This window comes from Trichosurus vulpecula, chromosome 8, assembly GCF_011100635.1.
Source record: "Trichosurus vulpecula isolate mTriVul1 chromosome 8, mTriVul1.pri, whole genome shotgun sequence".
NCBI classification, from domain to species: Eukaryota; Metazoa; Chordata; class Mammalia; order Diprotodontia; family Phalangeridae; genus Trichosurus; species Trichosurus vulpecula.
In genome coordinates this window covers 75,920,085-75,934,492 of record NC_050580.1, presented here as the reverse complement: position 1 = coordinate 75,934,492, position 14,408 = coordinate 75,920,085, and the positions used below count along the sequence as shown (strand labels likewise).

Genomic DNA, 14,408 nt, shown 5'->3' with positions numbered 1-14,408 from the left:
TTCCAACATGATTGCAAGCTCTTTGAGGGGTCTGAAGAGGTGATTTCTTGCAGAGCAATAGGGAAAAGTAGAGTGCTGGATTGGGGAGTCGTTAAGACCTGGGTTCAAATCCTACCACTAACACTTACTGGTTGTGTGAATATATGGCAATTCACCAAACCACTCTTTCAGTCAATGAGTCAGTAAGTGCCAGTTAACTAGAGAAACATATATTTATTTTTTCCCAAAGAAAACATCTGCAAGCATTTATTAAGCACTTGCTGTATGTCAGGCACTGTAACTGAAATGGAACCTCACGAATATGAGAATTTGTTTTGTTTGACTGTACATGTTTGTATAGGAAGTGGACAGATGGCTCAGTGGATAGAGTGCTGGGCCTGGAGTCAGGAAAACCTGAGTTCAAATCTGACCTCAGACTCTGGGCAAGTCACTTTCCCTCTGTTTGCCTTAATCCACTGGAGCAGGATAAGAGCAAACCACTCCAGTATCCTTGCCAAGAAAACCCCACAGAAAGTAAGATCCATGGGGTCCCAAAGAGTAGGACACAACTGAACAACATGTTTGTATATAGTAACATAGGTTTCATTCTTCTTGCTCTCTCGATTGGGGTGTGGGAAGGGTCAGAAGAGGAGAATGTAGATCTGAAAATAAAATTAATAAAAAAAAAGAAATGCAACCTCAGTTTCCTCACTTGCAAAATGGAGATAGTATATCATTAACTTCAGAAGTTTATTGTGATGCTCCAAAGAAACAAGATATGTGAATGCTTTGTGAGCCTGCAAGTGTAAGCAATTGTTACTCTCTTGTATCTCCCCAGGATCCTGAGCAGAACAGGATACAAGTTGGGTACTCACAAATTACTTGTTGTATTACATTTAATTTCAAGCAATGTTTATGTGAAATAAAGTTTTTACTGAAAGATACAAGAGTTCAGGTTACAAACAGATAAATATTTACTTGGGTATTCGAAACACATTCATGTTATGTAATGTTTGGCACTCATGGAATTTGGAGGAGAAAAATAACCACCTCACTTGTACTTCGCCAAGAAAGGCTGCCTGTACAGTGGGATTCTAGCTCTTTGTGAAAGCGGGGGTACTTGACCAAAAGAGAGGAAAGGAACTGTTTTGCTTTACTATGCATTTGTTAAAAGGGTTTGTCTGGGTTTTTCCCCTCAATGACCAGGAATAAGAGGGGAAGAAAAAAATGCTTTCTAATTGAAAAAAAAAAAAAACAAAAGAAAGAGGGGGAAAAGCCTCTGAAACTTAGGGAAACATCACAAAGTTACAAGATTCAAAAAAAATAGCCAAACTCCATAGGGTTCAAGTAGGGAAAATGACTGAAAAATCACAAAATCCATACTAGGTCAATAGAAGCTAAATATTGGTTCTCATGCATAGAAGGGGCCCATGTCACCTTAAGACTTTTAAGGATGTTTGGTGACATGTTCAAAAGAATGAAAATCAAACATACAAAAAGTCTGTCAAGGAATTATGTAGAAGACCTTTCCAAATGGCCTATGCTAGTAGAAGTGACTCTGGGTTCTAAAACCCTGCAATGATGGGCTGCAAATTCTGCCAAGTTCTACCCTGCTGAAAAGGCTTCAAGGCAAGAAACCATGTCTGTTTTCTAGGTGTGGGAAGAGGCTCATCACCAGCAGACTGGCCAGTGAGTGATGGATTCTTTGGCTATGGCAACCCATGAGACAAAGACAAAATACAAAAATTGTTCCCTTCTGCCTTCGCAGTAACAGTGGCGGAGTATCGAAAATGGGAACCGAGACTGCTCAGAATGTCCCAGTGTTCCAAACATAAGATCCTGTGGCTGAGGAGCCTTACGGAACCAGAATGGTAGATAGGAAGAGTGCTGGATTTGGAACCAAAGAACCGGAGTCTGAATTTGGATTATGCCACTTACTAGCTGTATGTGCCCTTGGGCAAGTCACTTAACTAACCTCTCTGGGATTTAGTTTCCCCTGTAAAATGAGGCAGTTGGATACTAAGTGACTAGTGTAAAAATGACCCACTCTAAGCTCTACGTCAATGATTCTCTGATCCTAAGCGAGCATAAGTAAGGCATTAGCAGGGGACAGTAAGTTGAGCAGTCTGGCTGGAACGGAGGAGCTGTGATGAGAAGTAGTGGGGGAATAAAGGTTGGAAAAGTAGACCCTGGGCAGAATGTGGAAGACCTTAAAGGACAAACTGAGGACTTTGAACTTCCAGTACAATGTAAGCTCCTTGGTGGCAAGAACTGTATTTTGTTCTTGTACCCCTAGGATGGTGCCTTACATATAGTAGGAGCTTAGTAAATGTTTGCTGAATTGAATTTTATTCTATAAGTAGAGAGAAGCCACTGAAGGCATTCAAGCAGAGGAATAACATGAGGAAAGGAACATTTTAGGAAGATGAATTTCAAGGCAGGGGCAGGGGGAATTCAAGACGTGTGCGCTGAAGATTTTATTATGAAGAAGAAAATTGGAAAAAAAAACTGAAAGTGGAGATAAGATACAGATTAGAAAGAGTGGGTGAAACTTTAAAAAATCAACCCAAGTTTTTGTTATTGGATATAAGTCAAACAAAGCATTCAATTTACAAGAAAGGTAAGTTGATCAAAAGAGGTTATTTGAGGGTAAAAGAAGAGTTCCAAATTATAAATTATGTTACATTCATCTTTACAATATTTGCATCCCTTTCAAAACCATTCCCTCATTTGTAAAATGAAGAGACTTGGCTACCTTACCTATTTCCAAAGTCCAGTCCATTTTAAAATTCTATGATCAGAGGATTCCCCATCTTCTACAAGAAGCCTTTCCTTATCCCCCTTAATGCTAGTACTTTCCCTCTCCTGATTCTCTCTCATTTATCCTGTCTCCAGCTTGTCTGTATACAATTGCTTACATGTTGTTTCTTCCATCAGGCTGGCAGATCCTTGAGAGCTTGGGCAGTCTTTTGTCTTTCTTTGGTATCCCCAGCACTTAGCACAGCCTGGCACATAGTAGGCACTTAATAAATGCTTATTGACTGACCGACAAGACATGCTATCACTGAAAGCATAATTAGGAAACTTTCCAAAAGGAATATTTTCATAAACAGAATTGCACAGAGTTGTATTGAGGCAAGTGTCTTAATGCCCTCATAAATTATTTTATGAAAACTGGAGCTACAGGCATATAACTTGCCTTTATTAATGATGTATGTCATGGAAAACAAATAATGCTAAGGAACTAAACAGGGACAGAAATATAAATGTAGTCACCAGTAAAATCCATCATGGAGGGATTTAATGGCCCACATAAGGGGCCTCATCTGCATTACAACTAAAGAAACCAGTCCCGTTCTCTCATCCTTTCTTGGATATTGCCCTCTCTAAAGTCTTACGATCTTCTCCATCAATGCTCCAAACTTCTCTCTCTCTCTTTTTTAATAAAATTCCTTCTTACAAAATATCAGCACCACCCCCACACACACACACAGCTTAGCTGGATGGGGGGAGAAAAGGAAAAATGGCATTTTACTGAAAAATAGCAAAAGGCAAAAGCTTTACATGTATACGTATAAATATTAGGTATCATCTGGCCTTAACAAAAGTGTTAAGTTATAGATGCACCTTCTGACTTCAATTTATCCTGCTAGTCTGTTTTTGCTTTAAGTCAACATAGTTGTTATACCAAGCACAGTATGGATTAGTAGGCTTAAAATTAACCTCTCTGTAACTTAATTTTCTCATCTAAAAAAATGGAAATATAATCTGTACCATTCACACAGTAGGTCCACTTATCTGATAATAAGAATAGTATTGCTAGTATGAAGCCCCCCTGGAGACTTACCCAATTTGTAAAAGATCTTTGCTGAAAGCTCATTAGTTTGAAATTGGCAATGTAACACAAAGCAACAAAAACAAGAGATATGATTTAGAGATATTTACGCATCAAAGGGCAGAAGTAGGGCAGTCTCTTTAACTCAGCTGGGACCTCAAATACTGATACAGTTCAGAGCATCTTATTACCAGAGAGACATAAATCAGACAGGGTTTGGCTACGAACAATAAACTCGATTAGTGTCTGGAAGGGCTGACTTTAAAGAAAGTTTTCAAAGAATTGGATCCAGGTAGCTCGAATAAAAACAGCTATGGGAGAGTATTATTTTTAAAAGCTGAGACACATACAGCAGATGATAGGGTAGGAACTCAGAAAAGGCAAAGAAGACTAGGTAGCTGGTGGGCAGCTCGAAAAAAAGAGAGCTGAATCTCAAGAAAAATTTGCTGGCAATAACCATTGGGACTGTCTTGCCCAAGAGGAATGGTAAAAAAAAATCCCACTTCTCGAGACATTTAATACCAGACTGGACAAAGCAGTAGAGAGGATCCCAGATGGAATGCTACGCTGACACTAGCCCCTGAAGAGGTAGGTGGACTGAAGATGACCTCTCAGATCTTTTCCATCTCTGAATTTTTTTGATTCTATGAAGTTTTATGGGCCACGGCCTTCTGCCAATTTCCTCTCTCCCCAGGGTGCCCACTTTCTCCTTTTACAAAGCAGGCAAATTGCATCCTTCATTTTAAACAGATCTCATTGTTCTCAATGAATCAGTAATTCTATCCTGGGTAGAAGTTTGACAGAAGAAAGCCAATTCCTCAACTTATACTTGTCTTTTTTTTCATTCTCCCCCCATCTCATACCCCGCCCCGGGATTCCTGGGGCTCTTACAAGTTTTACCATAAACAATGAGGAAAGCATGTTTAACAAAAAATGAACATGAAAGAGCTGTTTAATCAGCTAAATCACTAATATTCATACCATGTCTAGTTTCCCATCACAATTCTGACAAAACAGCATGAACCAATAGGCTTTAGGCCGGAGACCTCTCTGTCAAACCTCTCCACAGGTATTATATTGTAATTTATTTTTTTTCCTTGAGCAGTGTGTGACAGAGAAACCTTTCCGCAAAATCCCTTCTTTTCTCCCACAACTGTAACATTCACCTTCTTAAAAGACCCAGACAAATAAATGCACTTCCCTACACAATTAACTCTAAAAAATAAATGTAACGCATATGAGAAGGCCTTGAGCCAGTTTGAAAGCCTCGTTCAACATCAGAGAATCCATATTGGAGAGAAAAAGCAAACTGTAGAAGAAAAACAAAACGGTTTGGAGGCAGAGGACCTGTTTCTGTATCCCAGTTCTTAGAAGCAAAGTCAATACCCATCGATTGGGGAGTGGCTAACCACTGCAGGGCATCCAAATGTAAAGGAAGAGTACAATGCTGTAAGAAGCATGTCCCAGGAAGAGCACAGAGAAGCATGGAATGACTTATACAAAGTGATGCAAAATGAAGAAGCAGAACCACGAAATCAATAGAAACAACTGCAGCAACAACGTAAATGTTAAGAAGAGCAGTAAAACAACTAATATTGAATGTTTTGAGATTGTAATGACCAAGCTTAATCCCAAGGAAGAGATTTGAAAAGGTACCTCCCCACCCTCACTCAGCTCTTCTGCAGACATGGGAGTCTCCAGGTGTGGAACATGGAATAGAAATAACCATCAGCCTTTTGGGATCTATTGATCAGTTCTGCTGGACTTGTTTTCTTCCTTTTTTTAATGAGATGGTTTTATGGAAGAGGGAGAGGAAAATTTAGGTGATTTAAAAACAGAGTACATCAATAAAAATCTGTATTTTACAAATATGAACCGTAGTTATACTATTTACTACCTGTGTGACCTTGGATAAGTCCATTCTCTAAGGGCTTCTGCCCCTTCTTCATCTGGGTAAAGATGAGGTTGGCCCAGAAGCATTCTACGGTCCCTTCCTGCTCTGTATCTATGATCCTGGGATCCCAAGGACATGCTTCTAGTCTTGACAACTCCTGAAAAGGTTCCTTTATAAATGCTATTTAGACTTGTTAGGCTAAACCTGTACCAACAAGGCTTCTCTCTACCTCCCATAGATATTTAGATATCCCTGAGGTGTAATCAAAAAGTGAAACATCTTTCCTGAAATCTTTTATTCAGTACACACACTAGAAAACCAGAAGGAAAAAGAGAAGGAAAGAAGGGAAAAGATAAGAAAAGAAGCCCACACACATCTTTCCCAGAATTTTCCAAACTGAAAAACCCTGGAAATTACATGTAAGAAAAACAGGCTGGGGAGCTCTAGCACCCAAGTCCCTTGAAGACAAAAAATGCACTTTACCCTCTTACCTTTTACCAAAAAGGTAAACAGAAGGGTCAACCTACAAGAGGACATCATACAAATCTAAACTGAAGACAAATCAACTTGAAACCAAGGCACTAACTGGAAGAGCAACATTAAGGGGTCGGCCTGCCCATCTAGTAAACACGAAAAGTTGTGAATTAGGACTAATAGAAGCCTATTCTACATTAAATAATGCTGTTTTAGTTCTTTCACTAGCAGAGAGGACGCTTTTTAAACCCAGAAGCATTTTAAGATAAATCTCCAGACCCGAACAGACTGGCTGCCAGAGAAGGGATAGTGCAAGGCATCACAGATAAGCCTAAAGGGTACAAAGAAGATATCAAAAGAAAAACTAAATTCCTTTCTTCTAAGGCCCCAGGTCTGACACCTGAAGCAGATCTTTGGTCCTGAAAGATCCGTATTTTTTCCCTGTACAGTTTTTTCTGCAGCCAACATGGGATGACATTCTGGCGGCATTATCCAATGCACTTGAAAGTATCTCCAGAAGCCACCCCAAGGCATGAGGGGCCTGATAGCATTCCCTTGCTCCAAGTTTTCTCCAAAGTAGAGAAGGACCACTGCTCAGCTTGGAAAGAGAGATATCAGAAAAGCTATTTGCTGCCCCATAAAAAATCACGCAAACGTATCCAGAATCAGGGGTCTTTCTTGCCAGGGGCCAAGGGCGTTTTAGGGATTTTGAAAAGGTCATCCCCTTCTTTCCCGCTGCACCAGCGCCCGCTCCCTCGAACCCAGGATCAAGGTGAATCAAGTTTCTCACCATCCTCGTAGTTCTTGAGATAGTAATCTGGGCCAGGGCCCCCCCGACTTTTCGCTGGGTTCCTTAGGTTTTGGAACTGGAGGAAATCTGTCCTCTTGCCACCGAAACGCAGAAAGGCAGGCGACAGTCCCCGTGCTAGGGTCACCAACCGCTTAGAACTGCGAAAAAAAGAGAGAGAAAAGAGGAATGGGGGAAATGAATGCGTAAAAACGAAGCCTGGATCGCCTGCGGCGGAGTGCACTGCGCCCTTCAGCCCTAGGTACTTTCCCGAGACACCCGGAGCGGAGTCCGGGGACTATGCAGGGTGGGAATTCTGTGCGCTCCTGCTCCCCACGCGGCGCTGGGCTCCAGCTGCTTCGCTTCCTCCTTCCTGCAAGTCAGTCCCGCGTAACTTTGTCGGGACTTCGGCCAGACGGAGCGGGGCCGTCCAACATTATCTGCGCTAACGCTGCTGGGCTCCTAGGGTTGCCAGTTCCCCCGTGGCTGTGACCTCAATTCCCAGGTATAGGGGAGGCTCCTTTTAAAACGGGAATCTAAAGTTACTGGTGGGTTACAGGGTCCTTCTTTTACTTTTTGTTTAAAAAAGGAACTTCGGCTGCTGCGACGGTAGTAGCGCCCAGCACCGGGAGACATCGCTCTGCTGCACCTAAGCCCGCTTTCCTATGGAGGATTCCGGACGCCCGGCTGCGGGCCGGAGAAACCCGGCTCTGCCTCTGCTTCCCGATCCGCTGCCGCCCAGCGAGGTTTTATCAACAGGTAAACCTGCTAGCTGCCTCTCAGCCCAGCCCCGCTGTTTGGAGACTTTCCCAAGCCCACAATTCAGGTTTTTTTTGAAGTTGAATTTCTTTCTCCAGTGCCTTTTTAACCCCATCCACCCCATAGTCCTCGGGGCAGAGAGATTGCTGGGGTAGATCCCAGAACTTCTTGCCTTCTGGAGGAAAAAAAAAAAAAGCGTGCAATGCTTTTGCCCTGGGAACGTGCAGTTTCTGCGGCTGCTGAGTCCTAGCTTACTCTACGCGAAGGCAACCCTGGGCTTGGTCTCTGCTTTATTTTCCTGCCTCATCCTCCGCATTTGGGAGCTTTTTGCAAACTTCTGGGGCAGGTATGAGAGCCGTAAGTTAAACTTAGGAATTTGGAAGTCTTCTGTTTGGAGAAATGTAAGCAGCCAGTGTTGCAACTGCGGCATTTAAAGGCGAATGGAACTTTGGGTGCACGTAAGTAAGCATGGGGGCTCCAGAAAGTAAGCAACCAAAACAATTAATTGAATAACTCTTGTATTCCATTACAGCCAATTAATATTGCCATAGGGGATAATTTGAGGAAGGAAGAAGCAATGGAAAATAAGGGGAAAAGATGGTTTTCAGTTCTGGATTTGTTGGTTAAAAAAAATTTTTTTTTAACACTTTGCTGACTTAGAACTGGGGAGTCTCTTTCTTCCTGTAGACTCTAGGGAGATATGTAAAGGGGATGAGACCAAATCAGAAAGTGTGGCAGAATAAACCAACGTCCCCTCTGGAAGTCACGGTTAAGTAAATAGAAGGGATTTCTGGGCATAAAGGTGATCGGCCGAGGTGACCCTCTGTAAGAACGGTCACTGGGCAAAAGGAGCCCCTAAAACGTGGCGTTAGGGAGTGCATAGGCGGACGTCCAAATTACATAGTTATATTTCTGCACCTGAGCAAGCTATGAAAAGAACACCATGCCATTATGTGGCATCCTTCTCTAATGCACACACAGCCATTGCAAACTCACAAATAAACCTCGGGCATCTTTCCATAAAAGCGGCCGTTATAAAAGTCATTTCTGCAGCCGGCGTGGAAAGCATAGCATGGCTGTGGAGTTGGTTTGGGTTTGATTTTTTTTTTCTGAAACTATATATAGACCAGCTAGTGCATGCTGTCCATCACAAACATGTCATGTTTATTTCAAGAAACGCGCGCCTATTGCCATACACACATTCGCACTGCGTAAAGAGACACGCATCCACATGAATACTCTCCTTGGCCACATGAGCACGCTTTCTAAAAGAAAGAACGAGCCGCCCTGCACTGTTTTCCTTCACCCGGGCAGCAGAGACATTGACAAGGATCGAGACGGCTCCGCTGTTGTCTGGGAAGGTCCTCCCGCCCGGGATGTTTCATTCCACGTGGAAGCAGCACTCCACGTGTCTCAATCCCCTGCAGCTCCCGGGAGATCTGGCGGTTTCTCCCTCAGAGGTAGGAAGGCCGGTCCTTGGGGCCGGGAGCAAAAGGTACATTTCCCAATGGGTGAAATTACTCACGAAAGAAGAACATCAGATAGTAGCCTCGGGAAAGGAAAAGAGGAACTGGGCGAATCCTCTGTATCTCTCTGCTGGAGACTAGGGGCTTTAAGGAGACTTATCCACAGCTGAGGCTCAGTGTTGCAAAGAATTTTTTTAAACCAACATTTACTTTCAACTTTGTAGAGGCTTTATTTTACACAACATCTCTTCGCTCCTAATGCGGATGGATCGCGGTTACAATAGAGCCAGGGAGTTTTTAAAAAAGAAAGAAAAAGAAACTGAGAAAATGCCAAGCGAATTAGTTGGCATAGTCCGGAGAGCAATTGGGCAAACTTTGGTCCATACTTCCTTTTTTGCTAATCCGACTGCGACCCACTAAAACTTAGAAACATCCCCGAAGTATTTTGGGGCTACTTTAAGCTTCCTTTATATACTGTAAAATGAGGGAGAGGATTTTTTTTTCTTTCAAGAAAAGCTAAACTATGCACAGTTACCGCAGGAGACTTGAAGAGGAGGGACTGGGGGGGGGGGGCATTCCATATATAAAAAGCTGTTTGCCAGCCCTAAAGGCTGGAGGAGACAACGGAAGTTACTTAGTTTAAAAATAATAATAAATCCGTTTTTGTACGCCGATCAGTCTCTGCTCTCCAGCTGGGAGTGGGAGAAAATTAGAGAAATGATCCTTTCGTGGAAAATTCCACTTTCGTGTGATCCCTGCACAGTGCACACACAGGCGCGCGCGGGTCCACACACAGACATTCACACCCCTTCTTTCTCAGGTCTTTGTTGCCAGAGACGTTTCTTCAGTTTGCGACTAGCCCCTTGGTCTTGTTTCTTTTCAAAAGGAGACGGGGAGGGCTAATTGTTGTGGATATATGTAAGCACAACATTTTTTCAGTCATAACTGATAAGTTTCTGAAATGCTTTTCTGCATTGCAAACATGTGCATCTTAATAGAAAACATTGCTTTTCTCAATCACAAGTTACAGCCCCAGAGCAGGATATCCAGAAGAAAAGCCTCCTTCTATCTTTGCTTTGAGAGAGATCTGCTTTTTTTTTTCCTTTCCGCTCTTGGAATGGGGGATGGGAGGGGGTGGGGGTTGTTTTGAAAAAAAAAAAAGTATGATATATCGAAGCCCCTGCCTTACCTTAAGAAATCGAGCCAGCCATCATGAATGATGGAAGGGTCCAGCTGTAGAGAGAGGAAGTTTTCATTGACTGTCCTGACAGGGCTCTTGGTGCTCACATCGAGAAGAATCAGGGTCTTTTCCTTCACACCTTGAGACTTGCCTACAGGAAAAGTTCTCCTGTCTCCAGCTTGGGAGGAAAGAGAGAGATGTAGCATCAGAGCCAGCCACAGTGCCATCGGGCTTAGGAGCGCAGGGGGGCACGAGCTGGTATAGGGCATGGCGTGGAGAGAAGGCACGGAACTCCCTAATTAAATCCCTCTGATTTGAGCCCCTTCTTTCTACAGGGTCTTGCTGGTGACTAATTGTCCTTATCTAAAGTGTGTGTCTGTCTGCCTTCCCCCCCCCCCTTTTTTTTTCTCTTCCTTTTTTTTTTTTCAGTGTTTTGGTGCTGGTGGAGCGAACTCACGCCCCTGGCCAGCCTTTTCGGCGACTGGTGCCAAGAGTCCTCGTTCACCAGCGCCGCCCCTTTAAGAGATTTAGACTGACTGCAGACATTTTGTAACTTTTTAAAGGTAAGGGAGGTGGGGGGAGGCGGGAAGTGGGGGAACTGAAGGGGGGGTGGGAGAATTGTAGTCTCCTGGTTTAACCCTCTAGAGTCTGGATCTGGGAAAGGAGAATGTAACAGTAGTGTTCTCATATTCCAGGGATGGGACGGGCTACCCAGGTTTCCTTATTTCTGTGATCCGACGGGCAAGTAACGCCCAACCAGACTTCTTTTCACCTGATGTATATTCAACGAGTTGTAGTTTCTCCTGATGCCAATCGGCATTTTGGAAACCCCAGGGCAGTTTTCTGGCGCTGATCTTTTTTGGGTTGGAAGAGAAAAAGGAGAGTGGGGGTGGGGTTCTGCGGTGGGGAAGGTGACTAATGCCACGCGTAAATTTGCAGAGTGAGCCGGTCTGACTTAAGTCGTTCTGCAACACGCGAAACAGTAACCTCGATGTATCTTTTAACCTTTAGAGGGCAAAGGGCAGTTCCCAGAAGGAAAACAGAGCGCGACCCGGTGAAAGAACCGTCTCTGCTCCCCAGCTGTAACCGTGGGAGATGGAACGGAGCCCGAGCAGCCCTGTGACCACACTCGTCGAGACACGGCTCCTCCAGAGTGGCCAAGGACCTCTGCTCCTGTGCCCAGGACCAAGACTGAAAGCCAGTTCTCTTTGCTCACGAGTGGGATTTCCCCGGAGCAAAGGGCAAACAAATCTCTAGCGAATAACAATGAGGATTAGGAGTACAAATTGTCTGCCTCGTTTGTTTTGGCAGCAACTCCACCCACCCACCCGGGGTCCACCCTCTCCAGTCGTCTCCCAGTGGGAGAAAGAAATGGATGCAGGCCTTTGTTTCTTCTTCCCAAAAGAAGGGAAGGGAGTCAGCATTTTCATTGCTATCCGACTAACCCCAATAGAGAAGCAAAGCAATTGAGAGATGCCCTGGCTGAAGCGCCTTGGCCCTCCCCCTATCCATGCAAAGAGGTAGCAGGATCTCCCACCTATACCTCCAGAACGTTGCTGGCAAACGCCTAGCTTTCCAGGACAACCAAGGAAGAGGTGAAGAAGCCAGTACTGCACAGCCACAGAGCCTGCCAACTGTGTGATTCCGGAGCCCGAAGAAACCCATGATCCTAACCCCACCACCACCGTGGCAGAGGGCAAGGGGCATGCATGGCAAATGGAAATGCTTTGGCCCGTCTGGAGAAGGTTTGGTGAGCTCCAAAGAGGACCCTGAGATCCCCTACTGTTCTCAGCGGCCCACCAAGTCTAAAATCAACGTGTTAGAATTTATTTCTTGCTCTGAGCCTGTCTTTTCACTCTCCTCACTTACCATTAATGCTATGGAATTTTTCCGATATTCCCAGCCTTTTAAGAGGAGGTTATTTTTACTAGAATTTGCAACATAAGTGACTGCTTCATAGAGCAGAATATATAGTGAAATTAACCAAGTGGTTCATTTAAAAAAAAACTTGCCGTTAATAAGTCACATTTTTTTAGCAGGCACTTAGCAAGTTACTAAGGGCTTTCCTGACAAAAAAGCCTTGGAGCTGAATTATCTTATCCTCTTAGCCTTTTAAAACTAAGAAGAACAAGGCCCCTAATGGCTGAATAAGGGGGAGGGGAAGAGAATAAGCATTTATTTATATGGCACCTACTATGTGCCAGGTATTGTGCTAAATGCTTTACAATATTCATTGGATGACTTACCCAAGGTCATACTGCTAATAAGTGAAAAGATGGGACTTGAACTGGCTCCCTGATAGCATGTCTAGTATCCTTTCTAGTACGCCATAGCACTTAGTCCTTAGTCTGAAGGACACAGCATGGACAGAGGTATAAGTTTACTTAAGGTAGTTTTTGCTTTATTTTATTTCTATGTGGTGGCTTATAAATGATTTTCTGAAGAAGAATTATAAAACAATGTATGAATGTACAAATGATCACAAATTCAAGCAGTGGTTTCCCCATTTGCTGTATTCAGGATCTGGTCCGAGCAGAGCAGACACATGAATAACGTAATAGAGTTTTCAAATGTCCAAGAACATAACTATTGCAGATTTTTCTCCTTTAGCAACCATACCAGGGTTTGCTATATGATACACTGGAGAACTGAAGAGTTAATGGTTTGGTTTTTAAATGCCTAAGCTTGTAACTAAGGAAAAAGTCAGGCTTTTGGAGTATCTGATTCACTGTGTATTGTATAGCCTGTAAGTTTTTATTTTGATGCTGATGAGTATGTGAAGGCTGGTATCTTAGTTACTTTGGCTAGCCTGAGATATTTTTGGCAGAACCCCTGGGCAGTGTAGAAAGTCAGCATGATACAATAAAGTACTTGCTTTTTAATTGCTGATGTAATACATCCCCTGGAGCTGTTGTAATCTGTAGTTATGTCTCAGGACATCAGGACCCAGAAAGTGGCTCAATGACATTTATAAATAGTACCAGAAAGCCCAAATCTGATCACATAACTGCTTTCCTCCTACCTTAGCTGGTCTAAGCATCCATGCTACTTTGCCCACTCCCCAGCTCAAAGATATGTCTACCCTTGTCTCAGAGAGAGAGAGAGATCTATTTTAGGGTAGCCATGTATGATTGATTCATTGTGTTTTTTATTCTGTGGTCTGTGTACCCATTAATGTAGGGATTATGAATCAGCATTGTGGCTTAGTTTATAAGCTCCCAGGGGGCGGGGTCTGGGTCTTTGTAGTTCTTTTTGTGTATGTAACAGCAAACTAATTAGTAAGAAAGACTTCGAGTATATTAGTGACAAATAAACATGCCTGGATTGCTATACAACCTTGAAGGATTAAAGTAAATATATGAGTAAATCAAATAGTGGGCTTAGGTTGGGTGACCTGCAAGTGAATGGTGTCAGACCCCAGGCCCTGGTGACCTTCCTGCAGGTGGGGGTTGTAACCTTATCCAACCTGTTATGTATTGTACACGAGAAGCTAAATATAATGTTGGAGTCTCCCGGGGGAAAAAAAAAATGCTCATCATTTCGAGAAAGCCTCAGGGCTGAAACAGCCCTGTCATGAGTTCCCTTTTGGTGCTTAAATGTAAAATGAACCCACTAATTCTGCTCTAAGGTAAATAGTATTAGAGTGAAATATGTTGTGCTTGGTGATGGCAGTGAATTGTCTGACTCTTCTGGGTCTTTTTTCCCACTCATTCAGCCCCATCACAAACTCATAAACTCATCTGCCTCATTTGTCTTCTTCCTTCTATCTCAGCACCCTTACTCTTAGCTCTGGGACCCTCCCACCAGTCTCATAGCCCAGAACAAACCTTAAGCCCAGCTCCAAAAGCCTTTTTAAGCAAATAACTGAGGCTTTTTTATCCAAAATAAAGGAAGGAGGAGTCTGCACCTATATGCTGACTCTTCAGGAAGAGTGGATATTATAAACAAATAATTCTTAAGAATGTTTTTTTTGGAGGGAAGAAGGCAGGGCAATTGGGGTTAAGTGACTTGCCCAAGGTCACACAGCTAGTAAG

The 14,408-nt window shown here is 43.3% G+C and overlaps 1 protein-coding gene across 1 annotated transcript in view; it reads right to left on the bottom strand.

Annotated features, from left to right (window-relative positions):
• HPSE2 (heparanase 2 (inactive)) overlaps positions 1–10,643 on the bottom strand; it is a 746,397-nt gene extending 735,754 nt beyond the window's left edge. The window contains exons 1-2 of the mRNA XM_036736909.1: positions 10,384–10,643; positions 6,973–7,130 (exon numbers count right to left, since the gene is read on the bottom strand). Coding sequence (XP_036592804.1) covers positions 6,973–7,130; positions 10,384–10,643 — 418 coding nt within the window. The remainder of the gene's footprint in view (positions 1–6,972; positions 7,131–10,383) is intronic.
• Between the last annotated feature and the right edge of the window lie 3,765 nt (positions 10,644–14,408).